Below are 21,595 nucleotides of genomic sequence, written 5' to 3'. Positions count from 1 at the left end.
GGACCAGGGTCCAGGGTCAGCACGGTCCACCCACTCTGTTATTTGTCATCCTTCTCATCCTCCCGTGATACACATGTGACAGTAAGGTGACAATGCTGTCCTGCCTATCACGAATGGGTGAACCCCACAGTGACACTCTCATCCTCTCCCCAACAAGAGAAAATACAAAGTCCTAGAGGTCCTTGTTTGTATCTCAAGTCTAGGGTCTCTAAGCACAACGTGACTTTGCTTGATCTCATGATCTATGAACTGAATTCTAAAACAAAACCTCGCCAATCAATGTTCCATATCAAAATAAAAAATAGGGAAGGAAAATTTGTTGAAACACAACAAAAATATACACAGCAGGTACAGTTGCCAGGTATTCACCATAAAACTCTGGCTGATATCAAAAAAATTTTTTCTCTGCGTCCATTGCACGTTATGCTTGCCATCAGCAAGCTACTGGTGGGTCAAGGTTCTTTCTTCATCACTGAAGACTGAATTTCTAGTAGTCCTGTCCTAATGGGTGCTTTAGCCTCCCACGGGAACTCACAGGGAAATACTACACGGCTTGTCAGTGACTCTGTCAGGCTCCATACAGAGTCACCTGGCCCCAAATGTGTACCAGCAATTCCTTAATTCTGCAGATCAAACACTCCGGCAGTAATGGTAACCTCCTTCTCTGTCGATTCCCTGGCACAAGACGCTCAAACGGCGTCAAGGACCTGTAATTGTGACGTTTGACAGGAGCCCAAGGTGCAGGGACAGAGAGCAGAAACCGCACGTGACGTCTCTTCTCTCCCGCCGCCTCTCTCAGCAGCTCCCGGCCAGATTCCAGCTGCTTTTCTTACGGCAGTTGTCTTCAAGACTGGACCCTGACCAGTAGGCCAGACGACAAATTCCACGAGACACTTCAGAATAATGAAGAGCTCCCCATGTGGGCTGCATGAGAAATCTGGGGTCAAGGTCATCCCCCAAAGCAATACTGTGTTCACCTAGGCCCTAACTCTTAATTTTGATACAGCCCCATATTCAAATAACATTTGCTCTTGGACGTGAAATCTCAAGACCGTTGTCCACGAGTCTCCCTTTGTCTGATGAAAACAGTCATTTTTCTGTAATTCTAAACGTTACAGTCATTCAGGAAAGGATTCTGACATTGTCAGGCATTACCAAGGAGAGGAATTACTAAAAATTCTCAACAGAGGTAGAGGGAACATGCACAGTAGATGGTTTCAACAGAGACAAGTTAGCAACGCAAGAAAATCGCACATATAGGGAGTGATACGAAGCTCTGAATTTCACCAACATTCAAGACAGGCTTTTGGCATTTTCCAATACATTATTTAAAGATTTGGGGCACCTAAGGGGCGTCTGGGTGGCTCGGTTGGTTGAGCGTCCGACTTCAGCTCAGGTCAAGATCTCGCAGTTCATGAGGTCGAGCCCCGTGTCGGGCTCTGCGCTGACAGCTCAGATCCTCTGTCCCCCGCTCTCTGCTCCTCCCCAACGCGTACGCGCACTCTCTCAAAAATAAACATTAAAGAAGAAGAAGAAAAAATGCCCCTGAAAAATAACAGGAGGATATGTTTTGTGGGTATTTTATTTTATTAAATTTTTAAAATGTTTATTTTTGAGAGAGAGACAGAGCATGAGCGGGGGAGGGGCAGAGAGAGAGGGAGACACAGAATCTGAAGCAGGTTCCAGGCTCTGAGCTGTGAGCACAGACCCCGACGCGGGGCTCAAACCCACGAACTGCAAGATCATGACCTGAGCTGAAGTCGGACGCCCAACCGCCTGAGCCACCCAGGAGCCCCTTGTGGGTATTTTATTTTTGCCAGCTCCACTTCTCATCTGTTTAGATGACGAGCAATGCAGTTCAGAGTTTTTCTTTTGCTCACTTGGTCAGACGTTAACTTGTTCTTGCCTTTGCGTGTTTAATGTGAACAATCTGGATGTAACTGGCGACTCAGAAGACGCAGGAGACTTTATTGAAAAATTCCAGCTTCTGTTATTGAACACAGGGCATGGTAAGAGTTCCCAAACTCATTTGCATGTGCCAAAAAGTTCTGGCAATATAACTTACACTATTTGTTAAATAATAACGAAATCATTTGGTCTGGCTTACCTTCTATTATGGTACAAGACAAACGATATACATTGTGCAGTACCCTTGAGAGATGCTGTGCTATAAACATGACATATACCATATTCACAGATTAATTTCACATATGCTATGAAACTATATACATTTACAAGATGTAGCCATACTCAGGAATATAAGTCCTATATTTGTCTGAAGCAATAGGCTTTCTACTTGGCTGTCAAGATTACTGAACATACTCATACACAGACATACATATCTTTAAAGCTTCATAAGCTTATCACTTAAAATAGAATATATAATCTTTTTTTTTAAAGATGCAATACCGTACTTGGAAATTGATTTTTTTTTTTGACATTGCTATGGACAAATTTTCCTGTATTCATTTGAGTCATTATTTTTGTCCTCGATATGAATAACTTGATTTATGATGAGACTAGACCATTTGCTGAGCGCTTGTCTCTACTGCCTTTCCACATTCACTGCACACATAGGCTTACTCTCCAATTTGGCATTCTGACGTTCAAGGAAGTAGAACTTCCTGCCAATGACCTTCCTACACTCACGGCATTGGCAGGATTTTTATAAATGTGTTTTATGGTATAGAGAGAAGGGCGATTATTTTCTTAAAAGTGTCTCACACTCGCTCTATTTCTAGGGTTTCTCTTCTGTGTGAGTCCTCTGATGCATCACGAGGTGTGATTTCTGGGAAAAAGCTTTCCCACAAGTGCTACAACCGTAGGGCTTCTCTCCTGTGTGAGTCCTCTGATGTATGATGAGCTGTGACTTCCAAACAAATGCCTTCGTGCATTCCTTACATCCATAGGGCTTTTCTCCTGAATGAGTTTTCTCATGTCTGAGGAGGAGTGACTTCCCACTGAAGGCTTTCCCACATTCGCTGCACCCATATGGTTTCTCTCCTGAATGAATTCTCTGATGCTTATGGAGACTTGACTTCTCTCTGAAGGCTTTCCCACATTCATCGCATTTATTGGGCTTTTCATCTATATGGGTTCTCTTATGAGTAATAAGTTGCGATTTCCCACTAAAGCCTTTCCCACATTCACCGCATGCATACGGTCTCTCTCCTGTATGACTTCGCTGATGAATAATGAGCTGTGACGTCTGAGAAAAGACTTTGCTGCACTCACTGCATTCATAAGGTTTCTCTCCTGTGTGAGTTCTCTGGTGTGTAATGAGATGAGACTTTCTAGAGAAGGCCTTCCCACACTCACATCCATAACGTTTTTCTCCTGTGTGAACCGTCTGATGTGTCACAAGGTGTGACTTCTGGGAAAAGGCTTTGCCACATTCACTACATTTAAATGGTTTCTCTCCTGTGTGTGTTCTCTGATGTACAATGAGTCGTGACTTCTTGCTGGTGACTTTTCCACAATCATTACATTCGTAGCATTTTGCTCCAACGTGAGTTTTTCCATGTTCGGTATAGAAAAAGGATTTCTCATATCCATTGAATTTACCAGGTTTCCTTCTTCCACGGTTTCCAGCCTCAGTAAATAAACCTAACGAGTGTTTCAGATGTTTTCCATTTGAGACATGCTTACTGGACTTTTGCTTTAGCGGTGCAAGGTTCATGCTGGGTTGGAATGTTTTTCCACTGGCATTAGTTTCATGGACTTGTTCCGATTTTTTAATCCTGTCTTGGAGTTCTTGGTGCCAAGCTTTGTAATCGTCAACTTTCCAGTATTCTAGAAAGGAGAATGACAAACATATTTTGTGGATTCAATAATCGTGAACCAGGTAAACTAGAAGTGCAGAAAACATCATGCACAACTATACATGTTTGGGAATTAAAATTAAATAAAGTGCTCTCATGGAAACTGAGGTAGAAAACTAATAATAGATAAGGAAAAGGGGGGAAAAAAAACCTTTGACTAAACAGGTTGCTAAAGGCCATGATATAATAATCTGTCCTAAGCAAAGGTAGGGTTTTATCTGAGCACAATCTGCATTAAAAAGTTGCACTACAAGGTAGGAAATGATGACACCAAAGTTATTCCTTTGGTTATAGGCATAGATGGAGTAAACTTCCATAAAAGAAATCAAGTAGAGAATAGAAGGAATGACCACAGGTATATAATAGTAATCTGAGGCATTTAACAATAAAAAGGGAAAGAAAATAGGAGGGAATTAGAATGATGAGAAGAAAAAAACACAATGAATTCTCGGTACCAGTGAAAAGACAAGGGATCTATCAGCAGGATACGTTTGTGGCGTGGAGAGGGAAAAAGAACACACACGGTCTGAGGTGAGAAGGGTTGGGCTCCTTAGTACAGACCAGAGGAGCATAGCTCACTCTAAAATCAAAGCAAAGACGGACAGATTATCCTCATACAGATAAGTGATCTATATAAGATCTGGGTATCTGAGAAGCTCATATCCGTGGTTCTGAGTCCCTTCTAAAGGTTTAGTGATTGGAGAATTATCTAAACAGCATTTCAAAGGTGCCCATCCCTCACTGCCTTTACGTCTGCTGTAAACTGACATGTATTTTTTTATTAAAAATTTTTAAATTTTTTTAAATTTATTTTTGAGACAGAGAGAGACAGAGCAGGAGCAGGGGAGGGTCAGAGAAAGAGGGAGGCACAGAATCCGAAGCAGGCTCCAGGCTCCCAGCTGTCAGCACAGAGCCCAACGCAGGGCTTGAACCCACGAACTGTGATATCGTGACCTGAGCTGAAGTCGGACGCTTAACCGACTGAGCCACCCCGGCGCCCCTAAACTGGCATTAAAATTCCACCTTCTCACAGGTGACTCACCCGACAAGCTCTGACTTGGGACCTCTTCGCCTATTATCCAAGGCTGCTCTCGCTCCAGTTTGAAGATCACATCTGGTTTGATAAGTTGAAACCCTGTATATGAAAAATCACACATGACTTGAGCCTAATTTATTGGGCTTCAGACTTCTAAGAATAAATAAATGCTTAGTTTCAGAGGCTGTGCAGGGAGGCCTTCCATCTGGGATGTGAGTGTGCACTCAACACAAAAAAGCGCTGAGAATTCGTGAATTCTTCAACGTTTATTTATTTTTGGGACAGAGAGAGACAGAGCATGAACGGGGGAGGGGCAGAGAGAGAGGGAGACACAGAATCGGAAACAGGCTCCAGGCTCTGAGCCATCAGCCCAGAGCCTGACGCGGGGCTCAAACTCACGGACCGCGAGATCGTGACCTGGCTGAATATCGGACGCTTAACCGACTGCGCCACCCAGGCGCCCCAATGTTTATTTATTTTTGAGAGAGGGAGTGGGGAGAGACAGAGAGGGGAGACACAGAATCCGAGGCAGGCTCCAGGCTCTGAGCTGTCAGCACAGAGCCCGACGCGGGGCTCGAACTCACGGAGTGCGAGATCGTGACCTGGCTGAAGTCGGACGCTTAACCGACTGCGCCACCCAGGCGCCCCTAGAATTCGTGAATTCTTAAGCTAAAGCCTAAGTCATTGCACACTTCAAAGGCCCCCGTTGATAGTAAGCGAAGAGGAAATGGCAAGTGCCCGGGCAGACCTGAGTCCGCACGAGATGTCCTTACCCAGGGACACGAGACTGCTCACATTCTCCAGCATCACGTTTCTGTACAAGTTCTTCTGAGCAGAGTCCAGGAGCTGCCACTCGTCCCGTGTGAAGTTCACGGCCACATCCTCCAATGCCAATGACCCCTGAAAGAGCATGTCCCTACTGAATCCGAAGAAATGGATACCATAATAAAGGAAAGGCGGCAAGGCCCTGGAGTGGGAGCCCCCCGGAGCCGTCACGCAAAAGTGCCCGGTTCCCAGTAACGAATCGCAATTGCTCTGAGCCGGATGCCGGTTCCCTCTGTTCTTGTCTCTCTTACAGCTGGAGTCAGTCACGTGACTGTGGGCTGGAGATGGCACCTAGGAGGTGTGTGAGGGCCATCCGCGGGGAAGCTGCCGTTTTTGGGTAAAAGAGATACTGATTTTGCCCTCTGCCCCCTCTACCTTTCTTCCTGCTGTTACCGCAGACGTTGCCCTCAGAGCTGCTGCAGCCACCTTGGGCCGTGAGACAATGTGAGTGAAGTTTGGCAGAGCAGAAACCTGGAAACATTCTGTCCTTTATGATACCGGTCATGAGCTGTGCCAGCCCAGGACAGTCTACTTCCGGGTGTCTTGCAGGAGAAAGTTCTATGGCCTTATTATCAGAGCTCCCACTGTTTGTAAATGAAGTCATCTCTGATACACTGATTTTGACCATTCTTACCAGGATTCAGTACACAGGCTTTTTATCATATGCCTAGATTTGCATTATACCTTACTGGAGAAACAGAAGTCTTAAAAATCCGGCAGTGTTTTAAGTAAGATAGTATGACCTAGAATGTTTACCGACCCACAAGCGTGTGAGGTTCCACTCTGGTGTCATCAACACGAAGGTGAACGGGATTCACTCTGTCCTCACAGGGCCCTCAATCTTGTCGCCAGGTCAAGTTACCACAGATGCTGGGGCCAGAGAACATACGTGGTTTAAACACAACTGTAAGGGGTTATCGTTTACCCCTTAGATCGGCAAAAGTGAAAACTTTTCAATATCCAGACAAGCCAAGAATATGGATGAATGCACTGCGGGTGTGGCTGGTTCAGAGTACCTTCTGTGTGCCAGCACCAGGGACAGAGTCACCTTCTGTATGTCAGCAGTGGGGACAGTCACCTGTCTGCCAGCACTGGGGACAGTCACCTTCTGTGTGTCAGCAGTGGGGACAGTCACCTGTCTGCCAGCACTGGGGACAGAGTCACCTTCTGTGTGCCAGCACTGGGGACAGTCACCTGTCTGCCAGCACCGGGGACAGAGTCACCTTCTGTGTGTCAGCAGTGGGGACAGTCACCTGTCTGCCAGCACTGGGGACAGTCACCTTCTGTGTGTCAGCAGTGGGGACAGTCACCTTCCGTGCACCAGCAGTGCTGTCCGCCCGGCTCGCACCTTAGAGCAGGGGCTGCAAATTGCCAAGCCCAGTCAGTACTTAGATGCTAAAATAAAGCTTCTTGAAAGCCACCTTCCAGCCATCTGTTCACGTACGATCCATGACTCTCTTGCAGGACCGCAGGGGAGGTGAGCAGTTGCGCCAGGGATGTGTGGCCGGAAAAGCCTAAAATATTCACCTTCTGCTCCTGCCTTAGAGACTTTCTTGTACATGTCCGCCAGGCAATAAATACATTGGTGTTTAAAACAGCAAATCTGGGGCGCCTGGGTGGCGCAGTCGGTTAAGCGTCCGACTTCAGCCAGGTCACGATCTTGCGCTCCGTGAGTTCGAGCCCCGCGTCAGGCTCTGGGCTGATGGCTCAGAGCCTGGAGCCTGTTTCCGATTCTGTGTCTCCCTCTCTCTCTGCCCCTCCCCCGTTCATGCTCTGTCTCTCTCTGTCCCAAAAATAAATAAAAACATTGAAAAAAATATATTAAAAAAAACCCCAGCAAATCTGACAGACACCTGGGTGGCTCAGGGGGTTCAGTGTCTGACTTCGGCTCAGGTCATAATCTCGTTGTCCGTGGGTCTGAGCCCCGCGTCGGGCTCTGTGCTGACAGCTCAGAGCCTGGAACCTGTTTCGGATTCTGGTGTCTCCCTCTCTCTCTGCCCCTCCCCCACTCACACTCTGTCTCTCTCAAATGAATAAACGTTAAATAAATAAATGAACAGGGGTGCCTGGCTGGCTCAGTCCGTTGAGTGTCTGACTTCAGCTCAGGTCATGATCTCACAGTTCGTGGGTTTGAGCCCCATGTCAGGCTCTGTGCTTATGGCTCAGAGCCTGGAGCCTGCTTCGGATTCTGTGTCTCCCTCTCTCTCTGCCCCTCCCCAACTGGCACTCTGTCCGTCTCTGTCTCTCAAAAAATAAAATAAAAACGTTAAAAAAGTAAACAAATAAATAAAATAAATTGTGAACTAATTCAACTCACTTCTAGAAAAAAACAGAATGATAAACCTCCACCCTACTTTCTAAAGGAAAGAGTCTATATACTCTGGAAAGTGAACAAAATGAAGCAAGTTATACTTCAGTTTCCACCATTTTTTATTTACAACATCTAGAACGCAGTAAAATATATATACACAGAAGTATAAAAATGTGACCAAGAACTACGGCCACAGAAAGTAAAACCAGCCAACAGAAGGAGATCTACAGATGCCTAAGTTATGTGAATTAAGAGACAGACTCTAAAATAACAATACTAAATATGTTGAATAACTTAGAGGAAACATGGATATGATAAGTGAAGGGATGGAATATTTCAGGAGAGAAAAGGAAATTAATTTTTTAAAAAAGAACCAAATAGAAACTCTAGACTGAACAGCTGATATTAAGTACTTATCAAATGGACTTAACAGCAGATCTGATGTTATGAAGGAAAAGATTCATGAACTTGAAAATCAATTAATAAAAACCATACAGGGGCACCTGGGTGGCTCAGTCGGTTAAGCGCCTGACTCTTGATTTCGGCTCAGGTCATGATGTCACAGTTCATGAGATCGAGCCCTGCATTGGGCTCTGTGCTGACAGTATGGAGCCTGCTTGGGATTCCCTCTCCCTCTCTCTGCCCTTCCCCTACACTTGCTCTCTCTGTCTCAAACTAAATAAAATAAAGTTAAAAAACCCAACAACATACAAAGTATAAAGTATTGGAAACAATGTATCAAGTGTCAGTGACCTGTAGGACAATATAAAAACATCTTATACACCATAATTGGAGGGTCAGAAGAAAGAAAATAGGGCAGAACAAATATTTGAGTAAATAATGGCTGGAAATGTTCCAAATGTGAAGAAAAACATTCCACAGACACAAGAAACTCAAAGTATCCCAATCAGGATACATATAAAGAAAACCAGACCGAGGCTCATCAGAGCCAAAATGCCCAAAACTAAAAATAAAATCTTAAAATCAGCCAGAGCGTAAGACACAGTACATTCCAGGGATCAACATAAGAGGGATGGGACAACTGACCTCTCACCAGAAACAATGCAAGCCAACGTAGAATGGAATGTCCAAAATGTTCGAACAAACAAAAAAATCTAGCATGTTTTTCAGGAAAAAAACCCAAAACAACCCTTTCAAAGGGTGGCTGCATGGAGACAGCACAGCATGTGTCCACCAACAGCGAAGGCCTCGTCAAGGAGGGTGGGCCCATCGCATGGTGAGAAGAAGGAGGGAGGACGCCCAGAAGAAAGTGCTTCGTTCCTGTGCCTGGGGACTCAGGCAGTGGAAAGCAGGAGGGCAGAGTCGCGCAGCAGCACATGTCCTCCAACACCCGAGAACAGGGACCACCACACAAACGCTCCAAAAGAAGGCAGGGAAAAGAAACAAAGAACAAATAGTACAAATAGAAAACAAATAGTTGGGGCGCCTGGGTGGCGCAGTCGGTTAAGCGTCCGACTTCAACCAGGTCACGATCTCGCGGTCCGTGAGTTCGAGCCCCGCGTCGGGCTCTGGGCTGATGGCTCGGAGCCTGGAGCCTGTTTCCGATTCTGTGTCTCCCTCTCTCTCTGCCCCTCCCCCGTTCATGCTCTGTCTCTCTCTGTCCCAAAAATAAATAAAAACATTGAAAAAAAAATTAAAAAAAAAAAAAAAACCAAATAGCAACATGGTAGACTTCAACCCAAATATGTCAATAATTACTTAAAATGTTAATGGTCTAAATAAACATTCCACAGAAAAGAGAGACTATCAGGCTGGAAAAAGTAGGACCTACCTATAGGATACTTACAAAAGACACACTTAATTATGATTTTTAAAAATTTATTTAATTTTGAGAGACAGAGAGAGACAGAGTGTGAGCAGGGGAAGGGCAGAGAGAGGGAGACACAGAATCTGAAGCAGGCTCCAGGCTCAGCTGTCAGCACAGAGCCGTCGCGGGGCTCGAATCCACGAACCGTGTGCTCGTAACCTGAGCCGAAGTCGGTGACTTAACCAACTGAGCCACCCAGGTGCTCAAGACACAATTACAGAGGTACAAATAAGTTAGACATAAAATACAGGAAAAGGTAATAGCACTCAGACATTCATATGGAAACTAGTGTAGCTACATTAATATTACACAAAGTAAGCTTCAAGATAAGGGGTATTGCTAGAGATAAAAAAGGACATTTCATAACAACAGAAGGGTCAATTCATCAAGAAAACATAATAATCCTAAATGTGCAAACATTTAATAACAAAGCTCCAACTGGCGGCTGGGTGGCTGAGTCGGTTAAGTGTCCAATTCCACTCAGATCATGATCTCTCAACTCGTGGGTTCAAGCCCTGCGTCAGGCTCTCTGCTGTCAGCATGGAGCCCATTTCAGATCCTCTGTCCCCCTCTCTTTCTGCCCTTCCCCTGCTCATAGGCTTGCACACATGCTCTCTCTCTCTGTCAAAAATGAACAAATATTGAAGAAAAAGTAACAGAGGGGCACCTGGGTGGCTCAGTTGGTTAAGCTTCCGACTTCAACTCAGGTCATGATCTCACAGTTTGTGGGTTCAAGCCCCACATCAGGCTCTGTGCCGACAGCTGACAGAGATTACTTGCTTCAGATTCTGTGTCTCCCTCTCTCTCTCTGCCCCCTGTGCACTGACTCTCTCTCAAAAATAAATAAACATTAAAAAAATTGTTTTAATAAAAATAAGAAAATAACAGAGCTTCAAAATACATGAAGAAAATACTGACGTAAATAAATGGGTGTAGTTTCAATTGCATAAGGCGAAAAAAGTTATGGATGTGGATGGTAGTGATGGTTGCACAATATTATGAACATGTTTATGTCTATCTTATCACAACCAAAAAATAGAAAACATTATCAGCAATAATTAAAAGAATGCAAGTTAAAAATACAAGGAAATGTCATTTTTCATCTATCAGGTTGGCAAGGATAAAAAGTTGACATGGGGGCGCCTGGGTGGCTCAGTTGGTTAAGCGTCTGACTCTTGATCTCAGTTCACGTCATGAGCTCAGGTCTTGATCTAGGGTCATGAGTTCAAGCCCCGTGTTGGGCTCCATGCTGGGCATGGAGCCTACTTAAAAAAAAAAAAAAAAAAAAAAAAGGTGATACAACTCAGTGTTGGTAAGGATGTGGGGTAGAGTCAGCAAAACACTGTCGATAAAACAAATTTGAATACACTTTTAGAAGGCAATTTTGTAATCTCTATTAATATGTAAAACTTGCATGGCCTTTGACCCAGAAATTCTATGTCTGGGCATTTATTGTACATAAACTCTTGTACAAATCCTCAAAAAAAACTGGAGGTTTTCACCGGCTCTCAATAATTGATTGAACCAGTAGACAAAAATCAGTAAGGGGCGCCTGGGTGGCGCAGTCAGTTAAGCGTCCGACTTCAGCCAGGTCACGATCTCGCGGTCCGTGAGTTCGAGCCCCGCGTCGGGCTCTCAGCTGATGGCTCAGAGCCTGGAGCCTGTTTCTGATTCTGCGTCTCCCTCTCTCTCTGCCCCCTCCCCCGTTCATGCTCTGTCTCTCTCTGTCCCAAAAAAATAAATAAACGTTGAAAAAAATAAAAAATAAAAATAAAAATAAAAAAAAAGAAAAAAAATCAGTAAGAATATAGAATTGAACATGCTATCAACTGATTTAACCTAATTGACATTTATTTATTGAACATTCCATCCAACAACACATTCTCCTTGATTCACATGGATTATTCCCAAAGATACACCATATGCTGGACCATAAAATAAGTCCCAAAGAATTGATATCATAAGGAGACGTTCTCTGACCATAAAAAAATACAATCAGAACGTAATAACAAAAAGGTATGTAGAGAACTCCTCACCTCAAGTATTTGTAAATTAAGCAGCACACTTTACATGATTCAGGGTCAAAGAATAAATCACAGTGAACATATTTTGGATTTAATTCTAACAAAAACAAAAGACCAAAAACCCCACCGTACTGGGGCACTCTACTGGAGAAGCCTTACATGGATCTTAGGACAGTCAATTTTAGACATGTCTCAGCCGTGCAGATGTGGCTCTTTTCATACAAGATATGAACTGGGGCACATATTCATTCAGTTCACTGGTTTAATGATTCCCTGTACCATGTTGGTAATCTAATTGAGTCTATGATGCCAGCCAGATTAGTCAATCTGACGTGTGAAGCTGTTAAACTCGTGAATGACTTCTGAGGTTGATTAGATATTCAGTGTGATCCAGACTTATGCTGAGAAGTCAGTTCTCTGGAAAGACAACAGTCCTAATTTGTAGCATTTGCTAATCTGTGTTGAAAATATTCCTACCATAGCTGATTTCAAGCTATCAAAGCTTAATAACTGGTTTACAAAACTCAGAATTTAAGTTTTGCAAGTTGGTACGAGCTGACTCCAACACATTACTGGTAATTAAAAAAACAAAACAAAAGCAAAACAAAACAAAAGAGTGATTTTATGCCAAACACAAGATCTGGATTTCACATCCTATATAGGTTATTATCCCTACAAAAATAGTATATTTAATTTTGAAACAAATATCTTAATGCAAACAACACACACATTTTAGGCCCTTCTCTTCAACCATCACACTGAAACATTGGAAGGAATCATTAAAAAAGTTGTTATTAAAACTTGAATGGAAGGGGTGCCTGGGTGGTTCGGCTGGGTGCACATCCAAGTCTTGATATCAGCTCAGGGCATGATCCCAGGGTTGTGGGATCAAGCCCCAAGTCTGGCTCCGCACTGAATGTGGAACCTGCTTGGGATTTTCTCTCCCTTTGTGCCCCACCTCCCTGCTCACGCTCGCTCACTCTCTCTCTCTAAATAAATAAATAAATAAATACATGAAATTAAAAATAAAATTTAAAAACTTGAATGGAAAAAAATCTCGATATACTGGCCAAGCAGCAGAATGTATCTAATGGAAGAGGACATTTGCAGTGTGAATTACCACACTGATGAATTCTGCAAGAATCAAGATGAGAAGAAAAGAAGTCAAATATATTAAAGAAAAGTTTTTAAACTCAGAGCATAGATCCAGAAGAGAATATCCATCAAGCATTCCAAAACTGGAGAAAATGGAGAATAAAGGGGAGGAAATAATCAGGGAAGCAAAACAGGAAAATTGCCCAAAGTTGAAGGCAGGCAAAAGCTTTTCCAACTGAAAGCAGTAAAAAAATGTAAATTAAAAAAAAAAAAAAAAATGTGACAGGGTGCCTGGGTAGCCCAGTTGGTTAAGTATCTGACTTCAGCTCAGGTCATGATGTCATGGTTTGTGGGTTCGAGCCCCGTGTAGGGCTCTGTGCTGACAGCTCAGAGCCTGGAGCCTGCTTCGGATCCTGTGTCTCCCTTTCTCTCTGCCCCTTCCCCATTCGTGCTCGCTTGCTCTCTCTCTCTCTCTCTCAAAAAATGAATAAATCTTAAAAAAAAATGTGAATAAAAATTTTATGCCCAGACACATCAGTGGATACAGAAGAAAATGCAATGAAAACCGCAAGGTATCATTTCACACCCACTAGAGTGGCCACAGTGAGACAGTAACAGTGTTGATGAGGAGGTGGAGAAATGGAAGCCCTTATATATTGCTGGTGGGATTGTAAAATGAATCAGCAACTTAAAAAACACGGTTTATCAGTTTCTCAAAATGTTAAATATAGTTACGACATGAACCAGCCATTGCACTCCAGGTAGGTATCCCAAGAGAACAGAAAACATATGCACAAGTGTTCACGGTAGCATCAGCCATAATAGCCAAAATGTGGAAATAACCCAAATGTTTAGCAAATAAGGAACTGATAAAATGTGGCATAGTCACACGACAGATTATTATTCCACAACAAAAGACAATAAAGTATTAATATATGTCCCCTCTTGAAAGTGAGCTACATGAAAGAAGCCAGTCGCAAAAGAACAGGTGTGATTCCATTGATATGAAATGGGTAGAAGGGGCAAATCCAGACACACAGAGAGCGTACTGTGCTTGCCTAGAGCTGGGGCAGGGCGAAATGGGGAACACCTGCTAATGGGGTGCTCTTTTAGGAGGATGAACAATTAGATGGTTGCAGAAGTCTCTAAACTTACTAAAAAACAGTAAATTGTTCACTTTAAATGGGTAAATTGTATGGAACCATAACTGAGGAAATAAATGAATTACTTACCTGGGACTTAGCCATTTTCTGCCACACTTGGGAAATGGCCAGTAACTTTAGGCTCTGCTCTATCCTTCTTAACTCCTCTGGTCAGGACTCTCTTCACCAAGGATTCACCTCTGGGACTTCTTTATCTCAAATAAGCCAATTACTTCATGGAAACCGGAATCTGTTGAATCAGTTAACAAAGTCTCTTTAGTAGATGCAAATCTCCCTCTTTTGCTGAAAACTCACCTTCATTTAAAGCTCAAACTGTGTTTTCTATAGACTCTAAACAGACTTTAAATGGGTGATGAGTATTAAGGAGGACACTTGTGATGAGCATTGGGTGTGGTATCTAAGCGATGAAGCACTAAATTCTACACCCGAAGCCAACTTTACCATATATGTTAACTAACTAGAATTTAAATAAACTTAAATGAAAAAAAAAAAAAAGACTCTAGGCTCCTGGGTGACTCAGTCAGTTAAGCATCCAACTCTTAATTTTGGCTCAGGTCATGATTTCACAGTTCGTGGGATCAAACCCCACGTTGGGTTCCACAAAGAGTGGAACCTGCTTGGGATTCTCTATCCCTCTGCCCTTCCCCTGCTCGTGCTCTCTCTCTCTCAAAATAAATAAACTTTTTAAATTTAATTTTATTTATTTTTTTATTTTTTTTAATGTTTTATTTATTTTTGAGGGAGAGAGAGACAGAGCGCAAGCAGGGGAGGAGAGAGAGGGAGACACAGAATCTGAAGCTGGCTTCAGGCTCCGAGTTGTCAGCACAGAGCCCGATGTGGGGCTCAAACTCACGAACCGTGAGATCATGACCTGAGCTGAAGTCAGATGCTTAACTGACTAAGCCACCCAGGTGCCCCAATAAACAAACTTTTAAAAAAAGACTGTAAACAGATCTAACAAGGACTCAAATAGCAGCGTATGCAGAAGGAACCCCACAGCATTGATAGCATTTAACCAAGCATTCATTGTCTCTGAAAGGAAGGGAGACAGCAATGGTGTGTGTGTGTGTGTGTGTGTGTGTGTGTGTGTGTGTGTGTGTGTGTAAAATATATAGCAAACAGGAAATAAGAACATCAATTTCATTTAAAAAATGTTTTCAGGGGCGCCTGGGTGGCGCAGTCGGTTAAGCGTCCGACTTCAGCCAGGTCACGATCTCGCGGTCCGTGAGTTCGAGCCCCGCATCGGGCTCTGGGCTGATGGCTCAGAGCCTGGAGCCTGTTTCCGATTCTGTGTCTCCCTCTCTCTCTGCCCCTCCCCCATTCATGCTCTGTCTCTCTCTGTCCCAAAAACAAATAAACGTTGAAAAAAAAATTTTAAAAAATAAATAAATAAAAAATAAAAAATGTTTTCAATGTTTGTTTATTTTTGAGAGAAAGAGACACACACACAGAGTATGAGTGGCAGAGGGCAGAGAGAGGGGAGACACAGAATCCGAAGCAGGCTCCAGGGTCTGAGCTGTCAGCACAGAGCCCGACGTGGGGCTGGAACCCACGTATCACAAGATCATGACCTGAGCTGAAGTCAGATGCTTAACCCACTGAGCCACCCAGGCACCCATGAACATCAATTTCATTTTTAAATAAAGGCATGAATAAAAGAGGAAAGTGAATCCAACCATTCATGAAATGAATAATTCAGCTGAGTTTCTCCTCAAAATACAACAAACAATTCATTTTAAGGTCATAACCGTTCTTTGAGAGTTCTAAATTAGTTAATACATGTAAGTACCTTAGAACTATAACTGGCACATACACATTTAGTAAATGCTAGTTAGCGCTCTTACTATTACAGGACATGATTATAGAGAAATCAGAAAATACATATCAACTAACAATTATTACCCATAACCCCACTACTTCAAAGGTACCTCTCTAATAGGGTGTTAGAAACCATCTGACATTGTTGCAAAACTGTGATCTTAGTCTTACATTTTTGAATCGCCTTTTATGCTATATAGTAAACCCACTTTCAGACCAATAAATATAACTGTAGACCTGTGATCATATAATATAAAAACTCAATCAATTTTCAACCAACACCTGATATCCAGGCATCCCTTGTCTTCAAGCCCTGACCCCAAGTCCACCCAATCAGCAGCCTCAAAGACCTCCCAGTCAATTCCACAGCTCACTAATCAACCATTTGCAAAAGCCCATTCACCACTTACTCCACCAATCATACTCCCAACAAGCCTTGTGAGTCCCAGTCACCAGACACATTCGGCCCATCACTAACTCCCACAACCCTATCACTTACCAATAAGTCCCTCATTCACCCCCCAACTTATTAACTCCCACAGGCTTCCCGATGACTCCTCCGACTGTCCCCGCAAACTGTCGCCTCAGTTGTCCAAATCTACTATGTCCCCAGTCATTCCCACAGCCCCCAGTTACTCACAGCCAAATGTCTACCAGTCTCTGCCTCCACCTCCAGGCTACCAAGTCACCAACCCCATAGTACCACAATCAGTCACTAACCCATAGTTCCACAACCACTACTCTTTCTTCCTTTTCTTTTTTGTTTTTAAAGGCGAACTCTGCGCCCAACCTGGGGCTTGAACTCACAACCCCGAGTTCAATAATTGCACACGCCAGCGACTAAGCCAGCCAGGTGCCCCAATACTCTTCTGATTGATGCCCAGGCCTTCCTAATGGCTCAGTCATTCCTACTGTCCCCAATTCCTCACCCATCAGGCATCCTAATCCTGATCTCTGGATCCCCCCCCCCCCCCCCCCCCGTCACTGATGTAAACTGACATCCTAGGCTCACTTCCTCCGTGAGCCTATAATTAGTGACACAGCGCCCCCCACACCTCCACTGGCCTCCCAAAACTACTCAACCCTAAGGCAAAGTAACAGGTTAATGAGAAAAATCCCCCTCCAGTAACGTCCCCCCACTCACAGAGTTCTTGCAAACCCCAGCAATCCCCAAGCCACACAAGACCCCAATCTATCACCCCGAAAATATTCAACTTCACGCTCCCTCCAATCAGCAAATTCTATTTGCCCTTCACTAACCCCACCAGGCACCCGATTTCTGCACTCCACATTTGCCCCCATCACTGACACCCCGAAGGCGCCCCCAGCCCACATCACTGACACCTTGAGACCAGCTCAGGCCTGCGGCCCCATCTTTCACTCCCCGAAGGTGACTTTAAGGCACGAATGCTTTAAATCTCTAATTCCGTCCCACCACTTTCTGCAGACCCCCGAACACCGCCCTAACAGGTCCACAACCACCCCTCGCCCCACGCACCCCGCCAGCCCCGCCCCCGCCCCCGCCCCCACACTCGTCCGGACAGGCCCCCGCTCACTCACCTCTCTACCCGTCACCGAGCCCCACGGCCCCTTCAGCAGGCGTCGGCCCCCAGCCGCTCTCAGCCCCGCTCCCTCCAGCGCCCTCCGCGCAGGCCCAGTCACCCATCCCCAGAGTCCCTTGCTCCGATCCTGCCTGACCGGCCCGCTCTGCCCCGCCGCCCCAGACCCCACTGGCCCCACACGCAGAACCTGACCCGCAGAACGCGCACCGGGGGCACCGCGGGGCCCGCGCGGACACCGAGGCCGCCCCAGCCCCGCAGCCCGCCCTCTCCCCACATGGCCTCCCCCTCCGGCCAGAAGTACCAAGGTTCGCCCGGCCCACCGCGGAAGCGTGCGCGTAGCACTACATTTCCCAGAGTGCCGCTCGCCCCAGAACTACATCTACCAGAGGGCTCCGCGGCGCGCCTGGCCATATAAACTCCCAGGGCTTTTCACCAGTTGCCTGGTTGCAGGGCGCCGGCCGAGTGTACACGCGCTGGTGAACAAATGCGGGAGTTGGTGGTTTCTCGTTCTTTCCATAGGAGCGCCTTTCAGTCAGGGAGAAGCACGCAACTTAACAAACTCCGGTACTAATGAAAGTAGGGGCCTGATTGTGCTCGGAGGACTTGCAGACCGGAAAGCAGTCTGGGGTGCCCAGCTGGCTCAGTTGGTGGAACATGCCACTCCGGATCTCAAGGTTGTGGGTTGAGCCCCACTTCGGTGTAGAGAGTAAAAATATAATATTAAAGGGCGCCTGGGGCCCAGTCCATTAAGGCTTCCACTCTTGATACCAGCTCAGGTCATGACCCCAGGGCCCTGAGATCAAGCCCCACATTGGGCTCTGCACTGAGCGTGGAACCTGCTTGGGATTCTCTCCCTCTGCCCGTCCCCTGCTTGCGCGTGAGTGCGTGCGCTCTCTCAAAATTAAAAAACAAACAATTAAAATCTTAAAAAAAAAAAAAATTGGTGCCTGGGTGGCTCAGTCCGTTGAGTGACCGAGTTCAGCTCAAGTCATGATCTCACAGTTGGTGAGTTGGATCCCTGCATGGGGCTCACTGCTGTCAGCGCAGAACATGCTTGGAATTCTTCTCCCTCTCTTGCTCTCCCCCCTCCCCTGCTCACACTCTCAATCAAAAATAAAAATAACATCAATTAATTAAATTAAACCGTTGGGGAAAAGACCGTAAAGGAATTCAGGGACAAGTGCGTCTCCCATGGGCTGAGCACTGGACATTGGGGTGTGGAATCCAGGTCTGGTCCTGCGCTTTGTGGTTTCGTGGGGATTTGGATCAGGTGATATCTGACACAGAATGCACAGGGTAGATGTGAGTAAACCTTTTTACAGTGTGCCTCATCTCTTTTTAGAAGTTGTGCTCACTAAACTGTAAGTATCCTACTCTTTTTAAGATTCGAAGGATTAGGGGAGCCCCCAGTTTAGCATGGGGGGGAAAAAGCGAGGTGAGCCAAGGGCTGGGCAGAGCATTAACTCTTAACACTGCCAACAAGTAAACGAAAGCTGGTCTCTTGATGTTTCAGAAGTATTTGAATGATAAACATGTTGGAAACTGGCGACAGCTCAGATTTGGTTTGGGTTACCTAGTTGAATGGAAGCTAGAGTTCATTGTTCCCAATGATCACACTCACACATATTAACTCATTCAACAGTTTACTCAGTAAACATACAGGTACAGAGATTTTCTTTTCAAGCACAGCAGAGAGATGTGTGTGCACCAGTCTGAGCTCCCACAGCTCCCACAGGCGCCCTTGCTCTCCAGGTGCACCAGGCAGTGGAAACATATGCCAGCAACTTACAGACTGCTTCTCACCAAAGGGACAACAGCTGACCTTGTTCATTAGCTGTCTGCCCTGTCCTTGTGTGAGGCACAGCTGGCCCAGATCTCAAATGTCATTGCCTGACACATTCTGCTCTGTACAAACACATACAACAGAATAAGTATATATGACTTGTTCATGCACTTAGAGCGGCCCTGTGGCCACCATGGTTTGGAGATAAAGCCACACAGCCATTCCAATGGCTGCAGTGGTAGTTTAATATGCTTCCTTAACATAACCGCTCTCTAACAAATGCTAGAAGTTAATCTGCTTCCCCATCTTCTTGGGAATCTCAGCTTGATGTGGGTTTTTTGTAAATAATTTTAATGCGAGGAATCATAGCAATGCTTTAAATGAGAATCTAATTACAAATGTCACTTCATTTGTATTTCTCTCTTATCTTACCAGTGGCTGCTTCTATAGCTACACTATTTGTTGGGCACTTTTAATGATTTAGGTGTTGTAAAATACCTATGTATAATGACTTAGTTATGCAATAAAGTTGGTGTTCCCAGGTTTATTTAATCTTAGCATCTGAAAGGAATAGGCTCAATGACAAGATGTCCAGACTACCTGGATTCAATGAGTAGTCACTGTGACCTAAGTTACAAAGACCCCCAAAGAAAATAAAGTTACCAGATGGCACCACCAAGTCCACAGGTGGGGTGAGCCACGCTGGGAGGCGCCTCGTAACTTAGCTACTGATCATGCTTGTGAGCTGGTCACAAGAAGTTACACTGCCTGTGTCTATGCTGCAGACAGACATGATGAGATGAAGTTTTCTAAGATAAGGAGAGTGAGTGTGGCCTGACCCTTCAGCATGACAAAGGGGTGGGGAGGGAAAAGCTGTTAGGCTTATGTGCTGCCACCTAGAGGGCACACGGCACTGTTGCAGACACTGCCACAGCTGACTGTCACAGTGCTAGTCCAGTTGTGCCCAAGCCTTGAAATATTTATTACATTTGCTAGCTAATTCCTTAAAGACAGGATCAGAATTATACACAAGTTTACTGGCACAGACTACAGTGTGAATGGTGCTGTTGGGGTTGTACAAAAAGGAACACCTCCGTGAAAAGCTTCTTCAAAATGCAGATCGAAATGCAAACACAAATGGGAGAGAAAATACAGGGGTGCCTGGGTGGCTCAGTCAGTTGAGTGTCCGACTTCGGCTCAGGTCATGATCTCACGGCTTGTGGGTTCGAGCCCTGTGTCGGGCTCTGTGCTAACAGCTCGGAGCCTGGAGCCTGCTTCGGATTCTGTGTCTCCCTCTCTCTCTGCCCCTCCCCACTCATGCTTTGTCTCTCTCTCAGAAATAAATAAACATTAAAAAAATTAAAAAAAGAAAAAGAAAATACAGCTGGGCAGCCTGATGCAATACTTCCCTTCAAAAGTGGTTACCAGACTGGGTGAGAGAGGGTACAGAAAGGTGAAATGTAGTCTTAAGATGTATTCGACAAATGACAGGAAGGTGCTATGTTGGGCCTCTTTGGTGGTTTATTTCATCCTAACTTATTACACTTCACGAGGCTGGGTAGTGTGTGACAGGCACTGGGGTGGGGCCCCTGAAGTGATTCTCTGTAGTAATGCTGACCCACTGACATGGAAGTCTTGTGTGGGGGTTACAGATTACATAGATTATATGTAATAAAAAGCAACAGACTATGGAATGAGGACATTTTAACTGCACAGCACAGTGTTTCTAAATGACAAGCTAGGAAGTATGAAGCATCATTCCCTTCTGCCTTACTCAGAAACTATCTTTTTCCTTGTCCATATGTATTGAACATAAATGACATTTTTTTTTCTTTTTGTTGTAAATTGCTTGGCTAATCGAGAGGTAGCATAAGACTTCATAAATGTTTTGGTTTCAAGAGTTAGTGTAAGTGCAAGACCACTGGGTATGTAGCAGACAACAACCTATGGAGCCATTTAGATTTGAAGCAAAACAAAAAAACACAAAGAATTTTGTTACTTGTTATAATTTCTACTGAATTGGTTAAAAACAGAGAGAAAATACTGATATTTAGTGTGGGAAATCTTGATAGATGTCAGTCTATGCCCGACGAGGCACATGTCCCAGTAACTGATTCTGTCCCAGTAACTGATTCTCAGAATTGTGTTAAATGCTCGTTTAACACCTGGCACAGAAAACAAGTGCTACACTCAAAATATTAACCTAAGAACATTCACTAGAGGAACCATGTCCAGGTATGTGTTCTGAATTAAGGAAACCCAAACCAACCAGAGGTAGGTAAGCACCCAGAAATAGTTAACACCCCAAATTGTGAAGAGCAAGGAGAAG

The 21,595-nt window shown here is 44.7% G+C and overlaps 1 protein-coding gene across 2 annotated transcripts; it reads right to left on the bottom strand.

Moving 5' to 3' along the window:
- Positions 1-1,948: 1,948 nt before the first annotated feature.
- LOC101095686 (zinc finger protein 84-like) lies at positions 1,949-17,846 on the bottom strand. 2 transcript variants are annotated; one of them, XM_045042402.1, is made up of 5 exons: positions 17,785-17,846; positions 14,173-14,332; positions 5,631-5,757; positions 4,864-4,956; positions 1,949-3,792 (listed from the first exon to the last, which is right to left on the bottom strand). In XM_045042402.1, the coding sequence occupies exons 2-5, from the start codon at positions 14,185-14,187 to the stop codon at positions 2,738-2,740; spliced, it is 1,290 nt and encodes a 429-aa protein (XP_044898337.1). In that variant the 5' UTR covers positions 14,188-14,332; positions 17,785-17,846; the 3' UTR covers positions 1,949-2,737. The 2 variants fall into 2 exon arrangements, with proteins under 2 accessions (XP_044898337.1, XP_011285978.4); XM_011287676.4 differs by lacking the exon at positions 17,785-17,846 and adding an exon at positions 17,482-17,748.
- Between the last annotated feature and the right edge of the window lie 3,749 nt (positions 17,847-21,595).

The sequence above is a fragment of the Felis catus genome, chromosome D3 (assembly GCF_018350175.1).
Source record: "Felis catus isolate Fca126 chromosome D3, F.catus_Fca126_mat1.0, whole genome shotgun sequence".
Lineage (NCBI taxonomy): Eukaryota > Metazoa > Chordata > Mammalia > Carnivora > Felidae > Felis > Felis catus.
The sequence above is the reverse complement of the archived record's forward strand: the minus strand, read 5'-3'. Positions and strand labels throughout refer to the sequence as shown.

Excerpts from the sequence above, each read along its gene's own strand:
- LOC101095686 (XM_045042402.1), bottom strand. Across the intron at positions 4,957-5,630 it reads GAGCAGTCTCGTGTCCCTGG|GGTTTCAACTTATCAAACCA; the intron begins GTAAGGACATCT and ends TTTCATATACAG. Across the intron at positions 3,793-4,863 it reads CCCAAGTCAGAGCTTGTCGG|AATACTGGAAAGTTGACGAT; the intron begins GTGAGTCACCTG and ends TCTCCTTTCTAG.